The sequence below is a fragment of the Aedes albopictus genome, chromosome 1, assembly GCF_035046485.1.
Source record: "Aedes albopictus strain Foshan chromosome 1, AalbF5, whole genome shotgun sequence".
Taxonomy (NCBI): domain Eukaryota; kingdom Metazoa; phylum Arthropoda; class Insecta; order Diptera; family Culicidae; genus Aedes; species Aedes albopictus.
Window position 1 is genome coordinate 187433827 of NC_085136.1, and position 24613 is coordinate 187458439.

The following is a 24613-nucleotide window of genomic DNA, read 5'->3' on the forward strand; positions in this document are numbered from 1 at the left end:
ATGCGCATAAGCTAACCATAGATGACCATGACACATTCTACGGGCCCCGTATGACAATTTTTCAAAGTTGAGTTATGGCATATTTGACATTTTTATCACATTCTACATAACTTTTGCCATCCAAAAATGTATTCGACATGATATTAGTATGACAATAAATATAAATTGAACGACGATTAAGATTAACATTAAAATCGTGATTTTAAGTCATTTAGGCACACTTTTCATCCAAACTGTCGTATCTTAAACAGCAACACACTGATTTAGCAAAAGCCTTCTATCATTTGTAGATGAATGTATGTAGATTTTTTAGCATAAAAAGATTTTTAATCGGAAGACTTTACAACTCTGAAATATGGCTGATCATAGTATGGGTTTTTATTGCGTTGTAACGTCACGAAAAATCAACATTTTTAAATTTTATTCAAATACGGAAAACGTTACAAATATGAAATTTTGTATGCTCTTTGTACTCGAAAAGATCTTTCAAATAAGACCAAAAGAAAGAAAATCGGTTCACGGAAGCCTGAGTTTCACCTGGTTGAAGTTTGCGTTGTAACGTCACGAAAAAAAGTTCTGTGGAAAAGACCAAATCTTGCTGGCTTTAACGGCTTCTGAATTGAACAAACGTAGTTCTATATTCAAAACAGTTTCGTTCTCGTTGTGTATGAGCTCTTTTTCAAGATATCGTTTATAAATTGCGTACCATTGTCCGTTCATAAACTACGTAGACTTTTAACCTTTCAGGACGCGCGCCATCAAGCAATCGAAACTGCACCGCGTTCGCGCTGTATACGACGAGCGAGGTTTTTTGGTAGTGTTGTACTTTTTACAACAGCGCGCGCGCTGAAGGGTTAAAGGACGGGGGAGATGGTGTTTGGCCAAAATCTACGATGTAATTGTACTGTGATATTGTAAATTTTTTAATCGTAATCAAATACCACTCAAACCGAAAATTTCTGTGATATCAGTAGCCAACAGACGAAACACTGACGAAATTACAAAGTTATTAAGTTGGTCAAAGACTTACAGTTGATGGATAGTTGGATTTAAAGTTCCACCAACAGGCGGCGCTAGAGAACTTACAAATTTTTAATTTCATACATCTCAGGATCCCTATAGAAATACGATTTCTTCGGCAAAGTTGTTTGGTAAGTAAAGGACTTGCAGTTGATTTACCAATAGATGCGAGATATTGCCACTATAAGACGTTAGTTTCCATTTTGCAAAAGCAGTAAAGGGATTAGAATTTCTTGAAAAGTATTCTACATGCTGCAATTTTTTTCACTTTGGACACATTGTATTCAAATCAAATAGTAATCAAAGATCAATATGTAATTCTTAATTTTCAAAATTTAATTTGATTTGATTCACTTATTCCTAAGATATAAGAGTTAATAGAACAACAGTCAAAAATATGATTCTTCTTAAAGCGTTCCATATTTGTGTAGAGCTAACCAATCAAGTCCAAATTTGTAGAAATTTCAAATAACAAGATGAGGAACTATCAGTCAAAATTTGAGAATTTTTGATATATTTTATAAAAAGTTACGGCTTTTTGAATGTGTTTTGGGTAATTAATAAAATTGGCATGCTTTTGAAAATTTGCAACTACCACCACTGTGTGGCATAAGTTAATACCATACGGCTATTAAACTGAAAGTCCTTGATCTACTAAACAACTTTAATGAAGCAACCATCTTTCACGATCCTGAGATAAGTAAAACTAAAAATGTGTATGCCCTCTAGCGCCTCCTAGTGGAAGGATTTGAAATCATACGGCCCATCAATTGAAAGTTCTTGACCAGCCAAACAATTTTGTCGAGGACACCAACTGTCTAAATAGTTAGGATCTTGAAATATATGGAATGGATATCACGTCAGTATTACATCTGTTTTTGATATAACGAGAATCACCGACAAACAGACGTAACACCTACGAAATTGTAACTCATATATCTCAGGACTCTAATTATTTAGACTTTAGACTTTTAGTGTTGATGTCTTTGGAAAAGTTTTTTATCTTGTCAAGAATTTTCAGTTTAAAAGCCGTTCGGTTCAAGTTTCTAACTGACTACTTGACTAGTGGTAGTTGAAATTTTGAAAAATCATGCACTTTATATTTAAAAAATATTCAACATGTTGTAACTTTTTATAGAGTGCCCAAAAATTTTGCCAAAAAATAGTTTCTGAATTAGTCAAAATTTGTTGAAAACTTTTTGGGAAATTCTAATCGTTTGTAAACTATTGTAAACTTTTAATTAGCGTCGCCCAGTGTGTCAGAATCCCACATCCAATAGTAAATCAGCTGTAAGTTTTTGACTTATCATACAACTTTACCAAAGACACTAACTCTCTAAGTAATTATGACTCTGACATATATAGGATGGTTTTTATTTTGTCAGAATTAGGTCTATTTATCTCTGGAGGCACAGAAATTGATGCCCCTAAGTGGTATGCAGATCCTCAGGTATGTCTTTGGTTCAAAAACTGCTCGCACATCTTAAAGCGTTTTTAATTGAATCAATGACATTGCATAAATTATTGAAAAAATGTTTAATTCGACGGCATGATTAGCTTCATGCTGCAAAATCTAAATATCTGGCGGTGCGAAGTAACGAATATCAACGGTTTAGTCTTTGGGACAAAATTAGGTGAATGTGGGTGGTACTAGGCCGAAGATGGGTACCATTAACCTTCATGAAGGAGTTTTCATACTACTGATAGCAATAACTTGGCCCTCCGAGCCATTTATCACAAAACGGATTTTCAATAGAATAAAGTCCCCCTTGAAGCAGTGAAGATAATGCAATGATGTATTCACAAATTTGGGTAAATTTGGTTGATTATTCTGATTCTAACATGATGTGCATTTTCGTGACGTTACAACGCGAGCAGAACCCTGTTTGAAGCTGAACGGGCGTTGTAACGTCACGAAATGTAAAAGTCGATTATCCAAAAACAAATCCGAAATTCAAATGTTTTATTCCATTGAATTGAAGAGCAAACCAATAAATTTCAATGGTGGAAAAAAAATCAGAATATCATAAAAATCCGAGCAGATTTTTTGAGCTGTTGGTAGTGCGTTAGAGAGGGTCGGATTCTAGCGCGTTGTAACGTCACGCTACAAATACGCATTTTGAACACGTTTTTCTGATGAAAACTAAATGTTCAATAGGTCAAATATATCAGAAATTTTACAAGGAATCCGAATATGAAAAAATATTTTAAGGTTTACGCTCGTTTTCATGAGTTATAGTGAAAAATCCGACTATGAATGCGTCAAAACGTTGTAACGTCACGGTAGAATGTGTCCCATACACATCGTAATCGCTTTTCCGTGATTGACCAGATCAATCGATGCACTACGAACCAATGAATGGGGCGTGAAACTTCCTAGTCGTTTTTGATACGCATTGTACACAATTCAAGAGCTCAACGTGAATAATAGTTATTTATGTAACGAGTTGCAAAAAGTTGATTTTTTCAGCCGAGACGTACATTTATCCAACGAGGCTTGCAGAGTTGGATAAATACGAAGAGTGTTGAAAAAATCGAGTTTTGCAACGATTTCCATACAAAATTTTATGCAATGATTTTTTTCATAATGCAACCCATTTGAGTTGCATAATGTTCATAATACAACTCAAATGAGTTGAATTATGAACATTATACAACTATTTTTCATTATGCAACTCATTTCAGTTGCATAATGAGCCAGTTCGGAAAAATTGCCCATTATGATACCAAAATGAGTTATATAAAATGTAAATTATGATACTGAATTGCATAAAATCAATATCAATACCGGCTGCGTCCTTACCATCATTAAACAACCGTTGTTGTTGCTTGGAATACTCTGTACTTCCACAGCAGTTTGGTAAAAGAATATTCGTTGGTACACCTATCGTGTAAATTTTCGAAATATATGATGCACATAACACTAAGGAGTGTATCGTTAATTTAACAACAGCCTCAAATAATCTATTCGAAATACGAAATAATCATAACGTTATTTTAGGAAATCTTTAAAAAAGGAATGGCAGTTCTAATTTTCTAAAAATAACACAGCGCAACATTTTTTTGTCTCAAGAGCAGCAAACTTATGTGTATCTGACAGATTTTGGACCGCTGAATCCGACTTCGGGCTCCGATTTTCTCCAGCACGTCACAATTTTAAGCTATACCTCAATTTATAGGGCAAAATATGTGATTTTGGGCTTTTTTGACTGCAAGCCATTAAGCATGGAAATATATTTGTCAAGCAATCAAAAGGTAAATTGGTCAGGTAATATCTATATTAACGACTCATGCAAAATATTTCGTTTTACCAAATCAAATTTGATAGATTTAAGCATTTTATGTTAACCTAAGTTTCTATATCCCAAGTAGAGCGCTCAAGTAAAATTTCTCCTTTCGGAAAAGTGACAGCTTCATTCGATTCGCACGGGAAGCGTTACTGGCGTTACACTTTTTTTCCTTACTTGCCATCTGCGAACCGCTCAAGTAATTTTGAAGCGGAATCATTACTTGTCCTATCTTTTTACACGGGTTCGATTCCCGTTCCGGTCGGGAAAATGTTCTCGACTCCCTGAGAATAGTGTATATATACAAATTCATGCAATGGCAGGCGAAGAAAACCCTTCAATTAATAACTGTGGAAGTGCTCAAAGAACACTAAGTTGAAGCGAGGCATGCCAAGTCCCAGTGGGGACGTAGAGCCACAAAGAAGAAGAAGAAGAAAGGTAGAGATGCCAGGTATACAGATTTTTCTATATATTTTTGACGTTCTATACAGACAAGATACAGCACGCAAAAACGGCTATGCTCAAAAATGTGTTCGGCCTGCACATTTTTAGTAAACATCCATGCCGCACATGACTGTGTTGGAAACACACATTTTTTTTTAACTTGCTCGTACGCTCACATGAGCATGTATTTTGCAATAATTTCGACATGGCAACCTCACTGGGTTTATAAACCACCTTCAAATACCGAAAAATATTGATATTTTGCAAAAATGTGAGCGTACGAGCAATTTTAAAAAATGTGTGTTTCCAACACAGTCCCTGTGCGGCATGGGTGTTACTCAAAAATGAGAGTTTTTATTTTAGAGAGAGAGTACAGAAATATACATATTTTTGAAAAGTGATATAGATTTCTCCAGAATGCATGAAGTATAAAGTGATTTTCCATAATTTTAATGAAAACTTTATCAATTGCTGCTTAAGCTTTAAAAAATTTATGAAAATTTGCACATTTTTAAACCTTTTTAAGAATAATAAATAGCAGTAAAAATAAAAACCTTCAAAAAGTAGTATATTTATGATAGTTTCTACTAAAATTTATGACTCTCGGTTTCTGCTATACCCTCAAATACGGCGATACAGAAAAATCTGTATTGATACAGATTTATGATAAAATAATATGGCATCTCTGCTGTAAGGTGTACTATACAAATTCGTTGTTTTAAAATGTCCTGTAGAAAACAGGATGGCCATGGCTTCGATTCCAGCCCCGGCACTTGTAATTTTCCGTCAGTTGCTCAAGCAACTGTGCTCATCATTCTACCATGGACAGGGTAGAAAAGCGATAGCAGTTCGACATAGTAGAATTAGAATAGAATACATTTAGGCGCTGAACAAAGCGTAAGACAGCTGCCAATTGGAATCGCTGACGTAGTGCCTTAGTGGACAAAAGAGCTGTAAATTAGGTTAAGTGGTTGGAGAATAAAAAAGAAATCAACGTTACGTTTTTATCAACCTCTAGTTCAATGTACTTATTAGACATTGATGTTTTGATAGTTTATGCATAATGTTTGAATTTGTTTTGACCATTCCTTTTTATTCCATCAAAATACTCAAATGATTATGAGTGACGAAAAATATTTATGGCGAGCATCATCGCGCTGCAGGTACTTGAATAAATTCGGAATCCGCTTTTTGAGCCTCAAGAATCCTAGTTCTTTCTGTTGTATTACTAACTATAGCCTTTGAGCTTTTGTCCTTTCAACCTTCCTTATTTCAACGTTTTGTACTAGTAATTATTTTATTACAAGCTTCGACCTTTTGACCCACCGACCTTTCGACCTTTTGTCCTAGTTTTATTAGCATTTTGACCTTCCGATCTTTTGACCACTTGCATTTTCGACCTTTTATCCTAGTTATTTTTTTTTATTTCGACCTTTTGACCATTCGACCTTCCGACATTTTGACCTTTGGACCGTTTGTCCTTTCGACCTTTTGACCTTCGACCTTTTGTCATAGAACCGATCAATGGTTGTAGGACAAAAGGTCGAAGGCCAAAAGGTCGAAGATCAAAAGGTTGACGGCCAAAAAGTCGAAAGGTCGAAGGTTCAAAAAGTCGAAGAGTAAAAAGGTCGAAATAAAAAATTAAGTAGGACAAAAGGTCGAAATGACAAATGGTCAAAAGGTCGAAAGGTCGAATGAAAAAAAAACGACTGAAAATAATCTTAAATCCTTTTTATTGTCTTCTTTCACACTTTACGTATCATTGCAACTTGGCCTGCATCTTTACAATTTAGTGGTCGTTTAGCACTTACAGAGTTATAAAACGAAGGGCTTTCTTTGGAATTCGACAAAATTTTCCGTTCGGATCGGGAATCGATCCTTGAGTTTGTGCTTTGTATAATAGTTTACCCAATACATGCTTTCGAACAACGGTACTTCCTTGAAGTTACATATTCACGGCTATATGCGTAATTACCATTACTGTTTCCTATACAATTTTGCCTTCTTTTAACCGTTGTGTCCGACAAACTTTTTGCTTTTTTTACAGTTTACAGTGTTAGCGTTTTTACTGTCAAACGATTTGATAAGCATAACACACTGATAGACTCACCCGGACGCTGCAGAAAACCAGGTGCGTCCAAGTTAAATTTGGACAGCAAATTTTGCAAAATCGTTAAAGGAAAATAGGAGGTATCCATCAGAGATTGCGCAAAAAAGTATGGAACGACTGTCGGTATGGTTTAGCGAGCCAAGGACCGAAATTCCCTGAACAAAACAGAAATGTCCAAAACGCGGTCAAATTCTGGCGGAACATGTGAAAATACAGTTATGGTTAATAATAAAATTGTCAAGGAGGGCCAAAATATCCCAAAATACAGTCCCTACCAAAGGAATAATTTCGACATCGTCTTTATACTTTTTTAAGATGTAATAAAAGAGCATCCGTAGTCTATATTTTAAAACATAATCCCATATAAGCACATTTTAAGCATGGATATTTTATCAGGTTTATTTTTTAGAGTCAGTGGAATGTTTAAATGTTCTACAAAGCTATTGCCAAACTATCTTTAAGAATATCGCTAATAAGATTAGTCAAGTGGCCACATCCGGTAGTTTCCATACAACTCAAAACTGTTCAATAAAAATGTTCGATAGTAGAGGTGTAAGTTTTAATGAAAATAAAGTGAATTTATTTGCAAATCATAATTGAAAACACTACAGGGGGTGGCAAAAATGTTTGGGATAGGCAACTTTTTTTTTCTCACAAAAAGTTCAACATGCTGTAACTTTTAATAAAGTGCATCAAAAATTCTCAAATTTTGACTGCTTGTCAACCTATTATATGTGCATCATTGGTTTATATTTGGGCCCGATTGGTTAATCTTTCGTGAAACTAGAACCGTTATCGTAAAACACTATTTTTAGAGAACTAATTTTTGAACTGTCATATCTCGGAAACCAGTGAATCGAATTGAATCAAATTTTGTGCGTTTATCAACAATATATCGATACTTATGACGACATTATAAAACTTAACATTTTCTCACGATGAATAAAGTTATCGTGTTTTGACCTTTTCACCTATATAGAGGAAAATAACTCAAATTTACAATATCACACAAAAATTACTAAATGTATTCTTCCTTTAATCCAAATAGGCTCTAGGTATAATATTCTATTAAAGATATCTTGAGAACAGAAGTAGAACATCTTTGGATATCGAAACTATAAATTTATCACATTGATGTAAAAAATGTACAATTTTTCAAAAAAAATCCAAAAAGTGTCAATCCATCGCAAATTTGTTCAACGTTTAAAAAGTACCCATGTTTTGAAACCTTTTCAAGCATTAATATGTTGTTGATAAACGTTCAAAATTTCATTCAATTCGGTTCACTGGTTTCCGAGATATGACAGTACAAAAATAAGTTCTCTAAAAATTAGTGTTTTACGAGAACGGTTCTAACTTCACGACAGATTAACCAATCGGGCTCAAATTTGTACCAATGATGCACATATAATAGGTTGACAAACTGCTAAAATTTGAGAATTTTTGATGCACTCTATAAAAAGTTACAGCTTGTTGAACTTTTTTGTAAGAGAAAAATAAGTTGCCTATCCCAAATATTTGGCCATCCCCTGTATGTGTACCAAAAAACAGCCATTTATATGAGAATCTGACCCAGTTACCCACCGAAATAGCTCCGACCACAGGGACCATTCTGATGTTCTTTGTCCTTTTATTACAAACTATATACGAGTAAACTGTAAAAAAAATCGATCCGATGAGTATTCGCTGAATGATGAAATTTTTAGTTCGTTTGCGCCGAGTCAAGCCGATACAGAAATAACGGCACGGAATAACCACGGAATAACGGCATGGCATGAATTTCTGAACTTCACTATGATGTTTTCACACAAAGTATTATTTCAAGAAAGCCTAGCTACGCCTCTGCTACTTATGAAAGCATAGAAATGTCCTTGGCGTGAATCGTTTGTTGTGAATTCATGTCCTGATAAAAGATTATGATAGTAGGATCCAACAACAGAAAGATAAAGCTATAAATTATACAGGGTGTTAGGTTCCCGAATGCAAACTTTTTAAAGGGTGATAGAGGGCCATAAATGGTAAAAAAAAATGTTCTACGCATATGGTCCAATCTCAACCGTTACGTGGTTAATGAACTTTCCATGTTTTCGATTATTATTGCCTTAAGTGGCTATAACTTTTAAATGGTCAAACTTATTGCAGTTTTATTTTTTACTTTTATTCGAAAGATTATTGAATTTTCTATCAAATAGCATCTTTGAATCGATTGATTTAGTTGAATAACTAAGTTTTTGTTTGTTTTTTTTTTTGTTTTTGTCAATTATCTTTGAAAAATGCGTAATAAATTGAAACTCTTTCTAAGGCAAAGTTGTGGCTCCTGTTTTACTCTACAATTCGTTTTTTGCCATCAAACATCTATCTCTTATCATTTTCTTGCAATTTTGATTCAAACATCGCGTTTCAGGTCATAAATTTGCAACTGTCAAGTTCAGCATGTTTTTGCGCACTTTGCCGCACGTTTAAATCAAAATTGCAGGAAAACGATAAGAGCTAGAAGCGTGGTGTCAAAGAACGAATTGTAGAGTGGAACAGGGAGCACAACTTTGCCTAATTTATTACGCATTTAAGATAATCCACAAAAACAAATTAAAACACACTACTTTTGAGCTATTTGCTCTAGAAAACTTAGTTATTCAACTAAACCAATCGATTCAAAGATGCCATTCCATAGAAAATTCAATAGGGTGCCTGTACCAGTTATGGCACTACCTAAGGAAAACTATTTGTACAAAAATAACGGAAAGACAAAAATAACGAATGCCATCAATATGTTAGAAGATAGATTAGTTTCTATGCTTTACAGGAAAAATATAAAAACGGAACCAAAACTAGTTTTCGTATTTATTACAGCGTGTGCCAATGATGGGCACCCTGTACCAGTTATGGTTACATTTTTTTTACTTCGGTTTCTTTTCGCACTATTTGCATGTATTCTTTATGGGATTAGCCATAACTTAGTGTACCAGCGATAAAGGGTGCAAGGAAGGCGAATTTTTAGGGAAAATTATTTATTTCTACCATAATTTGAGAAAAATGTGGAGTTTAAATGAGTGACACCATCTTTTGTGAACGTGCTCTGTTATGCACATTTCCTTGATGATTTACATCGTTAAAGGATGAAAATTACCTATGACGAATAATTGGTACTATAACCATAATTGGTACACTTTTCCTAATCTTTCGAATAAAAGTAAAAAATGTGCGATAAATTTGACCATTTTAAAGTTATAGCCACTTAAGGCAATAATAATCCAAAACATGAAAAGTTCAATAATTACGTAACGGTTGAGATTGGACCATATGCGTAGAACAATTTTTTTCACCATTTATGATCCTCTATCACCCTTTAAAAACTTTGCACTCACGAACCTAACACCCTGTATAAGTGAGTTATCACAAAGTGAATTATTGTCAAAGTAGTTTAATAACTTTTGAAAATACTGTAAATGTGAGTACTTCATTTTCCATAACAGACAAACCTAATGCAATTGAATGTATCTAATTCCCATGCTCGACCAGTGTTTCACAAAATTGAAACTGAACTCAGTGAAACAAAAACATGAGATTTTTGCGTATCAATGTGAGATTTCCGATAAAATTGCTGAGATCAATATGGCTGCTCAACCGCCGGGAAACAAGAAAAACAGCAGACGCAGAAGCAAAACCGAAAAAATTGAACTGGTCGGAAAGCGCCAAAAAGAGAAGAATAAATCATACGAATCGAGAAACTTTGCCCATAAGAACGAAAATGGATGGATGATCACGAGAAAGAGTAAAAACTATACGTACAAAAGCACTGAACTGACCGACTGCCCCTTTCGCATACGTAGCAGGGATGAGAAGACCATTGCAAATCTCCCAAACGGAACTTGCAAGAAGAAGTCTTTCTTGGAAAAACGTTCGCCACCAATCAATTCTTAATGCAATCGAATTTTATTTTCCAATGGCTACTGCCGACTTGAGGTTTTCGTATGGGTTTGATACGTGCAGCATCCGTATATGTAGGCATGATGATAGGTTAGACCCAGCAGCAAAGCAGGTGCCTTTGGGAGCCCGGGTGGGATTTGCTACCAGGCTCGCATGGTATGAATAGTTGTGGGTTTTTATCCAGGGTTGGAGGTGGTTCCAGACTTATAGAAATAGAAATTATAATAGACTTCAATAATTCTGCATAGATCTGGTAGAGAGCTGTTTACTTGGTCTGCATATTTTACAGACAATTTTTGCAATAATTTTGCAAAAACAAATATGTAAATATAAAATCAGTATAGCTACAATTATTGTTAGTACCGTAAACTGGGGTGTAGTTGATCAGTGGGGTGAACCTGATCACTCAATTATCCGCGGATATAGACTTTCAAGGAAGAAGCCATTATATTTTATCCATTCGCGTGCCAATGACGTAACATTGAAATGGAATGGTAACTTCCTTGAAAGTCCATATCCGTGGGTAATTGAATGATCAGGTTCACCCCACTGATCAGCTACACCCCAGTTTACGGTATCAGATTATCCCTACAATTTTGATAAATATATCGATAAATTTTGCTCGGAAAGTTATCCAAATAGGATGACGTTGGATATTATCGGCAAGTTTGTTCTCTTCTTCATGAGGGATTTTTGTCGGCCAAATTTTCTGAAACTTGGTCGTTCAATTTGGTTAGGAAGGATGTAAGGCCAACTCTGAGGTCATTAACTTAAAAAAAAACATGAAAAAGAGAACAAGCCGAAAATACAAAACTTTCCCTATATCGTTAATATTCACTACGTTTTCTCTACAAGTAATAAACAATATTTAAGAAGAACAAGGTGTACTTTTTTCTTCTTAACCATAAAGGATAATCTGCTCAACTGGCCCATATAGCCGAGGCGGTAAACGCACGGGTATTCAGCATGACCATGCTGAGGGTGACGGGTTCGATTTCCGGTCGGTCCAGGATCTTTTCGTAAAGGAAATTTCCTTCGTGCCTGCCACACGATATACACATGCGAAATGGTCATTGGCAGAGGAAGCTCTCAGTTAATAACTGTGGAAGTGCTCATAGAACACTAAGCTGAGAAGCAGGCTTTGTCCCAGTGAGGACGTTACGCCAAGAAGAAGAAGAAGAAGAAGAAGAAGAAGAAGAAGAAGAAGAAAAATGGGGATCCCAGTGGAACTTTGTTCCTTTGAAGGGATCCCGAAATTTGACAAAATAACTAAATTTAAAGATTAAATAATATACTAATAAACGCATAGACTAAATAATAAACCTAAAAATGTGAAACTAAACAGCGTGTAGACATTACAAGGGAAAACTGGCAGTTGATATGGATTTACATTTTCAAATTAGTAGGGTGTTGATTTTGGATCTATCTATCTGGTAACGCGTTATGCTTAAAGCTTGTGTAAAGTTGTTGCGTAGGATATAATCGTGGCAAAAGGTAGATAATTTTTAAACACCTGTTTTGCAGGACTTGTAATTTTTTGAGTTTCGATTTGCAGGCATGACCCCAAACAATGATAAGGTATTGGAGGTGAGAATGTATGCATCCGAAACAAAATTTCAGAAGTGCATTACGAGGAACAAATGATCTTACGCGAAACATTAATCCACAAAGAGCTGAAACTTTCCTTAACACTTGATCAATATGACAACCCCGAGAAAGAACAGGGTCCAACACTAGGCCTAGATACTTGAAGTTGTACACTCTTTCGATTTCTACCTGTGAAATACAAAGCTTTAAGTTGAGATCAACTTTCTTCCGTGGGGAGTGAAATAACATATATTAAAATTGATTGATAACTATACATTTGTATAGTTATTTTTGTAGGAAGTTAAAGAGATATTTAAAAAAACAATCCTCAGCGTAACAGTTAAACTTTATGACGAATAATTTTGCAAAAATAAATAAATATAAAATCAGTATAGCTACTATTATTGTTAGTATCAGATTATGCCTACAATTTTGATAAGTATATAGATAAATTTTGCTCGGAAAGTTTTCCAAATAGGATGATGTTGGATATTATCGGCAAGTTTGTTCTCTTCTTCATGAGGGGTTTTTGTCGGCCAAATTTTCTGAAACTTGGTCGTTCAATTTGGTTGGAAAGGATTTAAGACCAACTCTGAGGTCATTAACTTTAAAAAAAAACCATGACGAAGAGAACAAGCTGAAAACACACAATTTTCCCTATATCGTTAGTATTCACTACGTTTTCTCTACAAGTAATAAACAATATTTCAGAAGAATAAGGTGTACTTTTTTCTTGTTAACCATGGAGGATAATCTGCTCAACTGACACTTGAACCAGATAGCGTGGGTTTAAGGGCCGTCTTCTACAAAAAAAAAGTGAAAGCCAGGACTTCTCTCGACCCACTAAACAACTTTCCCTTAGTCGCCAAACCCTTTGTCTCTCCGGAACCACCAAGAAGGTGTTTCAGAAAGAAGTCGCCTACTCTGTTTTTTGACGAACAGCTCCATAGAAAAGTGCATTGCACATTCATCTGTATGGGAGGCCCCCTTCCCAGTGAGGGTGGGGTTTCAGGCATGCCAAAAACTTTCCCCGATTCAAAAAAAACCCTGTATGCAAATTTTCATGCCAATCGGTCCAGTAGTTTCAGAATCCATGAGGGTCAGGCAGACAGACAGACAGACAGAGAGAAAATCGTTTTTATATGTAGATCACTGTAGATCAAATTTACTTACAACAATGGTTATACGTAGGATAAAATAGGCATAATTTGTGTTCCGTTTTTATTTTGTCATGTACATTTATTCATTTATGTATTTTGCAACGTGAATTCTGTAGAAATTACATAAGTTTATTTTATTGATGTCTACAATGTTTTACAATCCCGTAAAATATCTGAATGTGAAAAATCAGAGCAATAACCGACTTCATATTATTGAAAAGGCAAAGACAATTAAAATCACAGTCAGTGATTTATCATTGTGTCTACTTTATTATCTTGAAATTTACCTTGATAAAAAGCTTAACACTGCAAATGAATATGTTAAAATCTCACTGATGTGTTTAGCTTACAGCGGCTAAATCTAAAATTGTGCAGTTCAACATAACCTTTTAACACGTAATTCCATGGGTTTCTGTTGGTATTATAAATACTCTATAAAATAAACTTACATGCACTCTTCGTGTTTTCAAAACATATCAATAAGATGTAAAATAGTACAAATTCAAAGCTCTAATGCAGGTCTTATCAAATACATATTCCCCTTCGAGAAAAAAGTTCGCCAGGGCATTATATTGATATTGAAATGAAATTGATGTTTTACAAAAATCATTTCGCTGCTAATTAAATTGACCTCTCATAAGAATTATCTCTAAGTCATTTATGATTTTCATTGACAAATTTCCTACGAAATCATTGAAAATCTCCGAGCCGGGCCTGTATTCTAACAGTACGTATTTTTATATAGGTTGCAACATGCCACTAAACAGGCCTCTTAGTATGGTACCTCCAAGAGAAAAACGGCGCGTACCGGCCGTCAAGCAACGTCGCCATAGATGCAAGCAACACGCCTAATCATCTTCTTCTGTTGCTGCTGCTGCTGCTGGATGCCATTTAGCAAACAACGACGTGATTATAAATTATGCAGATATTGGTTATCATGCTGCATCGTTGCATGGTAGAAAGGAATGCGTTAGAAGCAAGCGAATCGACTTAAAAAGAATATCTAGGCAAACGACTTCAACAAACATTGTTCACTTACCTTATGCCATTTCGCAGTAACATTTTGTTCAAATCCTTTAAAATGACCGGTCCGTTAGGCAAACTTCAATAGAACAGGTTTCCGATGCACTACGCACGATGAACAGTATGTGAAACTGTGAGCACCTAATTGATGATAAACACTCTTTCGTATTCTTCGTCACAAATGTTGATTCTACACTAGAGATAAACGTAGAATCAGTACACACTCCCAAAATATGGAGGAATCGAGCCACTTGAATAGTTTCCCACAAAACTACCTCACTGCGTGATTAGAACAGGTTAGACAATTATCGTCTACCCTTGGATTTCACCTTTCTTCATATGTACGCACGCACAAATAGCTCTCACAGGAATGCTCGAGACCCAAGATTTCACACACTTCTTGTTGTATGCAGAATGGTTTGGTCGGAAAAATGCCGGCTCCAAGCAGCAGAGGTAACGCGAGATGCGCGCATCAAGTGAAAAAACACGTCATAAATGGTCGACGGACAGGCCAAGACTGAACGTTGATGTGCTTTTTTGTCTTCCGAGTGAATTTTCATGCACGAGCTGATCCTCAGACCACAACATCTCAGCAGTAATAACACAGCCCCAACAAGGTGAGGAGTGCACGTCTGCGGTATGGTGGTCGCTGGTAGGCTGCCAGAGAGAACGACTCCAACTCTGAATCCAGTGGACCATTCAATCCGCTCACTAGTATACAGCATACAGTTACCGAGCGTGCCTATCTCCTCCGAACGAATGACCACCGACACGGAGTTGGAGTTTTAGCCAATCTCTTTCTCACTTCATCATTGGTGCATCATTCGGCCTACCCTACGTCATCATATCCGACCTGTTGGAAGTTACCCCACTGTACGGTGTATTTTGGCGTCCGCTCCCGATGATCCAATCATGTGATGATGGTAATGATGACGATGACGCTGATGGCGGCGTGGGGATTGATGTTTGGAGCATAGAGCTATTGAAAGAGAAACATCAGCAGCATGCTGCATGCTCAATCCACCCAGCAGCCACAGATGCTATCAAGGTAATGCAATTAATCACTTATCGAAGATTTCTTTCACCAATTCTTAAAGGGAACTTTTAATGACTCCATTAGAAGAATACAAACTTAAGCACTTAATGGAGGAGCCAGTGGTGTTGCAGAAGATTGTTTGCACAACATTGCAATCATTTGCCCAAAGAAGTCGAAGAAAATTTCGACTGAAAAGAGATCCGGACCGGGATTTGGATATACCAATTTCATATTTATGTATGTGTACATAAGTTATTTAATGACCAATGAAAACATCAACACTCATAAGCAATACCGTGGAAACACTGCAAACGGAAAACTTTCATAGTAAATGTTTTTAGATATGCTACATCTAACTAACGACTATACCTCTTTGGTTGCTTACACCAAAGTCTCAAACAAGAAAACTTGACATTTTGGTTTGTATTAGAAATGTTAATTTAAATCAGTAGAAGAATGCAGGGTGGGTTCGTTAGTTGATGTCCTACATCTAGTTCATTAAAGTAATATTCATCAAATTGTAGTGGCTTTTGCTAGTTTAAGATGTCCTTGGTTTCTCCGGGGTAGTGACCACCATACCATTGATTCTGAAACTTACCTTGCAACCCGTCAATTTCCATGGTTTTCCAAAACGAGTTCATTGGAGGACGTTCCGACGATTTGTATTGACTTTGGCCACAGGATATTCTGAAAATTTCTGCTATTGCTTTGCTTTGCTTTGCTTTGCTTTGCTTTGCTTTGCTTTGCTTTGCTTTGCTTTGCTTTGCTTTGCTTTGCTTTGCTTTGCTTTGCTTTGCTTTGCTTTGCTTTGCTTTGCTTTGCTTTGCTTTGCTTTGCTTTGCTTTGCTTTGCTTTGCTTTGCTTTGCTTTGCTTTGCTTTGCTTTGCTTTGCTTTGCTTTGCTTTGCTTTGCTTTGCTTTGCTTTGCTTTGCTTTGCTTTGCTTTGCTTTGCTTTGCTTTGCTTTGCTTTGCTTTGCTTTGCTTTGCTTTGCTTTGCTTTGCTTTGCTTTGCTTTGCTTTGCTTTGCTTTGCTTTGCTTTGCTTTGCTTTGCTTTGCTTTGCTTTGCTTTGCTTTGCTTTGCTTTGCTTTGCTTTGCTTTGCTTTGCTTTGCTTTGCTTTGCTTTGCTTTGCTTTGCTTTGCTTTGCTTTGCTTTGCTTTGCTTTGCTTTGCTTTGCTTTGCTTTGCTTTGCTTTGCTTTGCTTTGCTTTGCTTTGCTTTGCTTTGCTTTGCTTTGCTTTGCTTTGCTTTGCTTTGCTTTGCTTTGCTTTGCTTTGCTTTGCTTTGCTTTGCTTTGCTTTGCTTTGCTTTGCTTTGCTTTGCTTTGCTTTGCTTTGCTTTGCTTTGCTTTGCTTTGCTTTGCTTTGCTTTGCTTTGCTTTGCTTTGCTTTGCTTTGCTTTGCTTTGCTTTGCTTTGCTTTGCTTTGCTTTGCTTTGCTTTGCTTTGCTTTGCTTTGCTTTGCTTTGCTTTGCTTTGCTTTGCTTTGCTTTGCTTTGCTTTGCTTTGCTTTGCTTTGCTTTGCTTTGCTTTGCTTTGCTTTGCTTTGCTTTGCTTTGCTTTGCTTTGCTTTGCTTTGCTTTGCTTTGCTTTGCTTTGCTTTGCTTTGCTTTGCTTTGCTTTGCTTTGCTTTGCTTTGCTTTGCTTTGCTTTGCTTTGCTTTGCTTTGCTTTGCTTTGCTTTGCTTTGCTTTGCTTTGCTTTGCTTTGCTTTGCTTTGCTTTGCTTTGCTTTGCTTTGCTTTGCTTTGCTTTGCTTTGCTTTGCTTTGCTTTGCTTTGCTTTGCTTTGCTTTGCTTTGCTTTGCTTTGCTTTGCTTTGCTTTGCTTTGCTTTGCTTTGCTTTGCTTTGCTTTGCTTTGCTTTGCTTTGCTTTGCTTTGCTTTGCTTTGCTTTGCTTTGCTTTGCTTTGCTTTGCTTTGCTTTGCTTTGCTTTGCTTTGCTTTGCTTTGCTTTGCTTTGCTTTGCTTTGCTTTGCTTTGCTTTGCTTTGCTTTGCTTTGCTTTGCTTTGCTTTGCTTTGCTTTGCTTTGCTTTGCTTTGCTTTGCTTTGCTTTGCTTTGCTTTGCTTTGCTTTGCTTTGCTTTGCTTTGCTTTGCTTTGCTTTGCTTTGCTTTGCTTTGCTTTGCTTTGCTTTGCTTTGCTTTGCTTTGCTTTGCTTTGCTTTGCTTTGCTTTGCTTTGCTTTGCTTTGCTTTGCTTTGCTTTGCTTTGCTTTGCTTTGCTTTGCTTTGCTTTGCTTTGCTTTGCTTTGCTTTTTTTACCCACAACCTACAATACCCCCCTAACTTTATTTTTCCTTACTTGGGTTATAATTATTTTTCAACTCTTCGGTAAGACTAATGAGGTTTGTAGTCTGAGTATGACTATCACCAACTTTTAAAGCTCATTGTCTTTACCCATATAATAACTTGAATCAAAACTGTGATATCACCATCTTAATTGTCGCGTGGATACCACAAACAAAACTTGTGGAAATTAGGGCTGTTGTGAATAGACCCAACGTTTCAGTCCCTATTATCTTCCAGAACATAGCCAGAGACGGAACTGCAAGTTCGTGACTCTTGTTACTGGGTCGGCTCTATCACCAAACAAAAATCTGCACATGTGAATACCTGCTACTCATTCATCATCTGCCCAGCAACAAAGTACAAAGATTATCACGACATTAGCAATTTAAGAAACATAACATGTGGCCAAATATAGCATGGAACACAACATTAACCGGTAAACCAACACCATCCAATGTCTGCGCCATCACTCTACTATAACAACCATTTCTGCTTGGCGCGCTCTTTCTCCCGAGCCACCACGCCGAACGAATGTGACCGCGCGCGTTCGACTTTGTGGCTCATAGCGGGATTACAAAGCATCTCTTACCTCTACCTACCAGTTTTGCAGTTCTTTTCATGTTGGTTTTTGCCTCCTCTACCGACGACGACGACGACCACGCCGTGTTCATTTTCATGCAACAAAACTTTTCGCAAATTGTTTTGCTTTCGCTTATCATCATTCACTTTACATTCGGTGTACATTCCGAATGGAACGGGTGGGAGAATCCCAAATAATTGTTGGACCATTAATGACTGAAGTTTAAAATGTTTAAATGTGTCATCTTTTTGTATTTTACCTAACAAGCTGTAGTAAAAAATCAAGTCATTTCACTTGTATTTTTCGTTATTTATATAGAGATTTGGCACTTCTCAGCATAAATGTTGAACACGTCCACCAACCCCGGGCAATCAACAACGAGATGGGATTGAGATCTATGGGTCTCCAGTTAGCCTAATGGTTAAGGCTATGTATCGTCAATCCGGAGACGGCGTATTCGATTCCCGTTCCGGTCGGGAAAATTTTCTCGACTCCCTGGTCATAGAGTATCATTGTACTTGCCTCACAATATACAAATTCATGCACTGGCAGGCAAAGGAAGCTCTTCAATTAATAACTGTGGAAGTGCTGGAAGAACACTAAGTTGAAGAGAGGCAGGCCAAGTCCCAGTGGGGACGTAAAGCCAAAAAAAAAAAGAAGAAGGGATTGAGATCTGTGAATCTTATTAGTCAGTTATTGCTCTTATCCTAATGATCTGCTTCGGATGTACTTTCAGTTAAGATGGTTCAGGAAAAGATAGTCCCGGTTACCAAGAGGACAACCTTATACGAACGTATTTACGTCGAACGTACTACTTCTTCGCAGAACGTTGATTTGGTCCTTCGTCGTGGAGCAGAATGTCGGGACGACAGGCATAAATGAAGACGTCCGTAATGATCTCCAAACCCAGTCTCAGCTTTAAATTTATGCAACTATTTTTAAAAACCAACATGCCTTGCCTGTAGTGTAGTTGTAGTAGGGTACAAGTCTGTCGACCATGTTGTGCTTTATAGCATGCTGTTGGTGCATAATATCGGAAAAATCCTTGAAACTATCTACGTAAACTGATCAAGCAAACACTAAACTTGATAAGCAGTACAAAAGTTCTTTCGTCTCTAAATCAGTCTTCGTCCACTTTATCACCTCAATGCAGGTCAATGGGGGGCACATCAAACGAGTTGATCGTATTAATCTTGATGCCGGCTGTCAAAAAGTTCATCATAACACAGTTAACACAGATAAAGATCCTGTCCTGTAGCTCGTTCTTGACCGTTGTATGGCGAATACTTCTGAGTAGCAAAAAGCCTATTTACACTCTGCGCCTTCAACAATGTTCCATTTCCTCTTGATCGTTGGCTCCGAAATAGGTGGCATCCATTACTTGTCCTTAACAAAGGTGTGTGAAGAATTAGCATTAAGTTAAAATTCACAAATAAAAAAAAATAAAAAAATAAAATAAAAAAACTTAACAAAGGTGGATTGACCGAACCCCATCTAGTGATGCATTAGCCTGATTGTGCTCACGACAACCTTCTACAACTGCAGTACTTGAGAAGGTACTAAGTCGTACGCCATCTTGGTCGTGTAGTAGTTGTTCGCCATACACAGGTTACTCTACTTATGTGTGGATTGTATCACCTTCTTTAGATTTCGCTGATTAATTATTATCCTGATTAAACGTAGCGATTATCAAGGCAATCTTGGATTATTTCATACACAATTTCATGAAACATTTCAATAACGAGATAATCATGGCTTAACGCTGCCATTTAATCTGTTTAGTAAACCGCCTAAATTTTTAGATGAAAAATTAGCTCATCTATAGATCACTGAAGTGATATAGGGACAACTCCAATCTAATATAAATTCTACCAAACTAAAAATGAGTCACATTAATTATTTGTTCATTTCGCTTGGAACGCTTCATCTCCTCCCTCAAGCGCTCACCGTAGGAAGTCGATTGAAGCTCTTGCGAGATACTTTTCGCGGTGCTCTTTTTCTCGGGGAGTTTTCTCATCATCATCATCTTTGGCTTATCCCACCGCAACCAACCCACGGTCGAAACCTCGCGCGCAGATTCAAGGCACTGGCTGCTTGATGTTACTGATTCCTAACAATGTGAACTGTTTGGGAGAAAACAAAAATGAACTCTGCCCGCGGCTGTCTCCAGATTTGGAAGTGTCGTGTTGCTGCGAATCAAATCCTGCCCACTTTTTTTTTTTTTTTTTAAATAGCATTTCCCATTCGCCAATTATGAATGAATTGAGAAAATCAGCAATCGTGAATTTGTGATAAGTGAGGAAACTGTGACATTGTTCAGCTATTTTGAGGCGATGAGAGAGCAGGAACCAACGCAATGTCATACTTTTGCCACTGGTTGGGCAGTACGGGCACACACGAAGAAAGAGGAAATGGATGTTGCCGTTTAACTACGTTTGCTACTGCATTTGTTAGGTACCATTTAATAGCACCTTAAGGCTTTGAAAATTAACAGCAGTAGAAAGTGCTAGAACTAATTTGTAGAAACGTATCCTCGGGTTCGGAAGAGAGAAGAAATGCAATTGACTCCAGTAAGTGTCGATCAGCACTGACTAACCAGAATTAACTTTGAATTTACAGAGCACTGAAGTGTTTGCATTTCTCCCACATCTCACAATTGTCAATTGTGGATTGTTAGTTGTTTGCTAAAAAAAAGTTCTACTGTCATGTTTTGTATTTGAATCTACCTGATACTTTTCAGAAATCAATTTCACATAATCTGAATATGGCAATCCTATATACTTCGAATGATAGCACTCAGTTTGTACCTTTTAATTTCGCCCTATTTAGCTTATCCATTGACAGATACGCGTATTTTGACTACCACTTGTAATCTTCCTCAGATATCCACTGGATAACTGACACTGAGGAAGATTACAAGTGGTAGCCGAAATACGCGTATCTCTCAAAGAATAAGCAAAACAGGGCGGAATTAAAAGGTACAAACTAGTAATCCTACATTATAGAGATCTGCGGAGGCGGCCATTGTGAGCCAATCGTGCAGAGAGAACTGTCAAAGTGTGAGCCAAATGAACATGCTTATCGTTCGTAGGAAGGTGTCGTTTGAACGGTATTGCAATCGGAACTAAATAAATTAAAATTATTTATTTTTAATATCGAGAAATTGGCGACATATGTATGTTTAGTAAAAAGATAAAAATTTATTAATTCTGCTTTCAAAAGCTCATGCTTATGACGACACTTTTGTTGCTGCATTTGTCGGAAAAAATTCCATTGCTGCTTCTTGCTTCACTTCTGCCGATATGAATTAGCGTAACACTTTTGCAATAAATTTCAGATTTCTTCGATTGCTCCGCTATTTCAACAAAATTTTGAAAAAAAATTCTACCATAATTAGAAAATGTAAACAAAACAACTTGAACCACAACGAAGCCACGCACAAAGTTTGAACATCTAGCTTTGTAGCAAGTGTTGGCAGCTGTTGTTAACAAAACAAACAGCGTTGCCGAATCGACGTATGAAACTTCCGTTCATCTCTATGTAGAGGGTTTCTAGTACAAACTGATTACGCTTATTCGAAGAAGGTATTCTGCCTAGAGGGTTCGAAAAGTCTGTACAAGAATTCAATATACTTCAACGGTGGTCAAGTATCGCTGTGCCATCAATATGTTTATCTTAACTTTATAGAATAGCGAAGCATATTCAGCAACAGCCATCTATTTAAATGCATCGCATGTGATCCCACAAACAAGTGAAACAGCGATTCTTCGAAAAAATAATTCACATTCATACGCCACAAACGATTGCGCCAAGATGCACCGAAAGTGCATTCACTCGATGCCCATCTACTACTGCACTTCGGCTGCAGGCACATCGTTATGAATTTTAGTGCAAAATTAGCATTTAAAGCTACGCGCAGTCGAATGAATACGAATTTCTGCGCTCGGTGGCACATATTGCTTTAATAAATGTGCGAAATGGTGGGTTTCGTGGAGAAAACATGTCACTTTCTGAAATTTATCTTTATTCCCTTTTAAAACAGTGCGCCTATTCAATTATTATTTCCTAAGCATAGCTTTCAAAAACACATTGTCACATTGTTCGCAACAGGCGATCTAAAGAGAAAACGACTCTGTCACGAAATCCGTTCCCTGAAAATACACTTGTCAATGTTTCGACCGAAATTCCCACAGTTATGAGCAAACAATTGACGGCTGGTAGCTGGCTACAACAGTGCAGTGTGCTACGCATTTTAAGATCAAAGCGTGGAGGCTGAGAATCCACATCAACGCCACTAATCGGTCAAGGTTGTTGGTACTCAAGGGAGAGGAAATAACAAAGTGTTAATTTATTGGAATTGGTCATTCCTAACAGCACGCTGCGTGAAATCGAATTATAAGTTTATTTATTGATGATTGGAAAGTGCAATGTCCGCTCGGACCCTGAAACTTCACACATTTACGGCTCCCGCTAAGTTCAGGTAGCGTCGCTTTGTAGTGGGATGTGGCAACCTTTGGGCAAGGGATGCTATTTTGGACACTTTATGTTTGAAGCTTTTTCAACTGTATACCAATTGTCTTAAACTTTTGTGCACTTTGAGATACGTATAGTATCTAACCTTGTACAGCAATTCAAGCCAAAATTTTCTGAGTACTGTATGCGGAAAGTCTTTGAAAAGGACCCGCTGCCAACTATGGACCCTCACCCTCACAATAGATCTAAAAGCTGGTCGCAGTGACTTATATACCCAACAAGGAATAAAAAAAAATAAAAAATGGACCCTCACCCTAGCGATCGTAAGATATATAAAATCGCAAAGTCAGAGAGTATCGTCAAGAAGTCATACCTATCCGTGTAAAGTTGAATACCGAGAGAGGATGTGTAGGGTAAGGGAGGTATTTTGGACCCCTTTAGGAAGTGGATGAACAATTCAGCGAAAAAAGAAGGTTCCCACTTCAAAATATGAATAATTTAAGTAGGCATTACGTAGAGAAACATGTTTTCTGTCGAAAAAGGCCAAACAGAACGCAAAATTGTTGTAGTAAATACAAAAAATATCAAAACTTCTGAAGGATCTCGGGCTTCTATTTTGGACCACCTGATTTTATTTTGGACCACCAAGTGCACATATTTTGGCCCACCGAATTAACCTTCAATTGATTGATGAAATGAAAGCCACCTCAGCAAAAATTTTAACATAGTTAAAACTACTTGAAGTTTACATCTTTTCTATTCATTTTTTGAGGCAGGGAACGTTTAAAAATTACGTAACGGTAAAAAAGATGAAATTTTGTTGCAATTGCCAGTTTTCACGCATTGTAGTATGATGTTTCATAATGTTATGCAAAACGTGTATTTATTAACTATTGCATGACGTCAGTCACCATGCATAAATTACGTAACGGTTCATAGGAAGTGTGGAAGTCTAGGGATTTTGCTAAATATAAAGCGTTTCACACATATTGTAATGAGTGAAAAGGCCAAAAATAAAGTAATTTGAATGATATTTACGTAAATTGTCAAACATACATTAGATAACACATTGTCTCAGTCATCAACTGATTGCCGAGAAGGACAACTTTTCTAAACTGGATGACTGAACACCTGAAAATTTCAACTTGTTGAAAAGTTGTTAGGACACAAATCGAATCGAAATTTTTAACTTCGCAAAAAGTTGTTAGAACAAATCGAACCCACAGCAATGAATCTCATTGTAAAATAAACGTATAACAACCCAAATCACGTGAGGTCCCAACTATTTATCTGTTTTAGAGTACTTTACATCGGCATGAATATTTTCTCCCTTTGGAAGGAACTGGAGAGATGGATCTGACAGGTGGTCCAAAATATGTCCACATCTGATTATGTTGAACATATTTTGGCCATACCTCAAACCACCATTTTAGTAAATATTATCGCTCCACCGAGGTTAAGAACAGTTTATTTAGAGTTCTGACATGGCCCTAACTACATTCGCATGAAATAAATATTTATTTGTAAAATTTAATACCTCTTCGAAGCCGACTACAAATTTATCACCGTCTTTGTTTTTGGTGCTTTTCCGTGCGTTTCATTGGAAGTGAAAACATTTTCTCTATTTTTGATACTGAACAGCATATTTATCTGACATTCAAAATAAAGGTCATCACATAGTTG

General features: G+C 36.8%; 1 protein-coding gene across 1 annotated transcript in view; it reads right to left on the reverse strand.

Moving 5' to 3' along the window:
• Window positions 1-15213, reverse strand: part of LOC115269232 (uncharacterized) — a 169305-nt gene extending 154092 nt beyond the window's left edge. The window contains exon 1 of the mRNA XM_029877770.2: window positions 14575-15213. Within this exon, the coding sequence (XP_029733630.1) occupies window positions 14575-14597 (23 nt within the window). The 5' untranslated portion in view covers window positions 14598-15213. The remainder of the gene's footprint in view (window positions 1-14574) is intronic.
• Between the last annotated feature and the right edge of the window lie 9400 nt (window positions 15214-24613).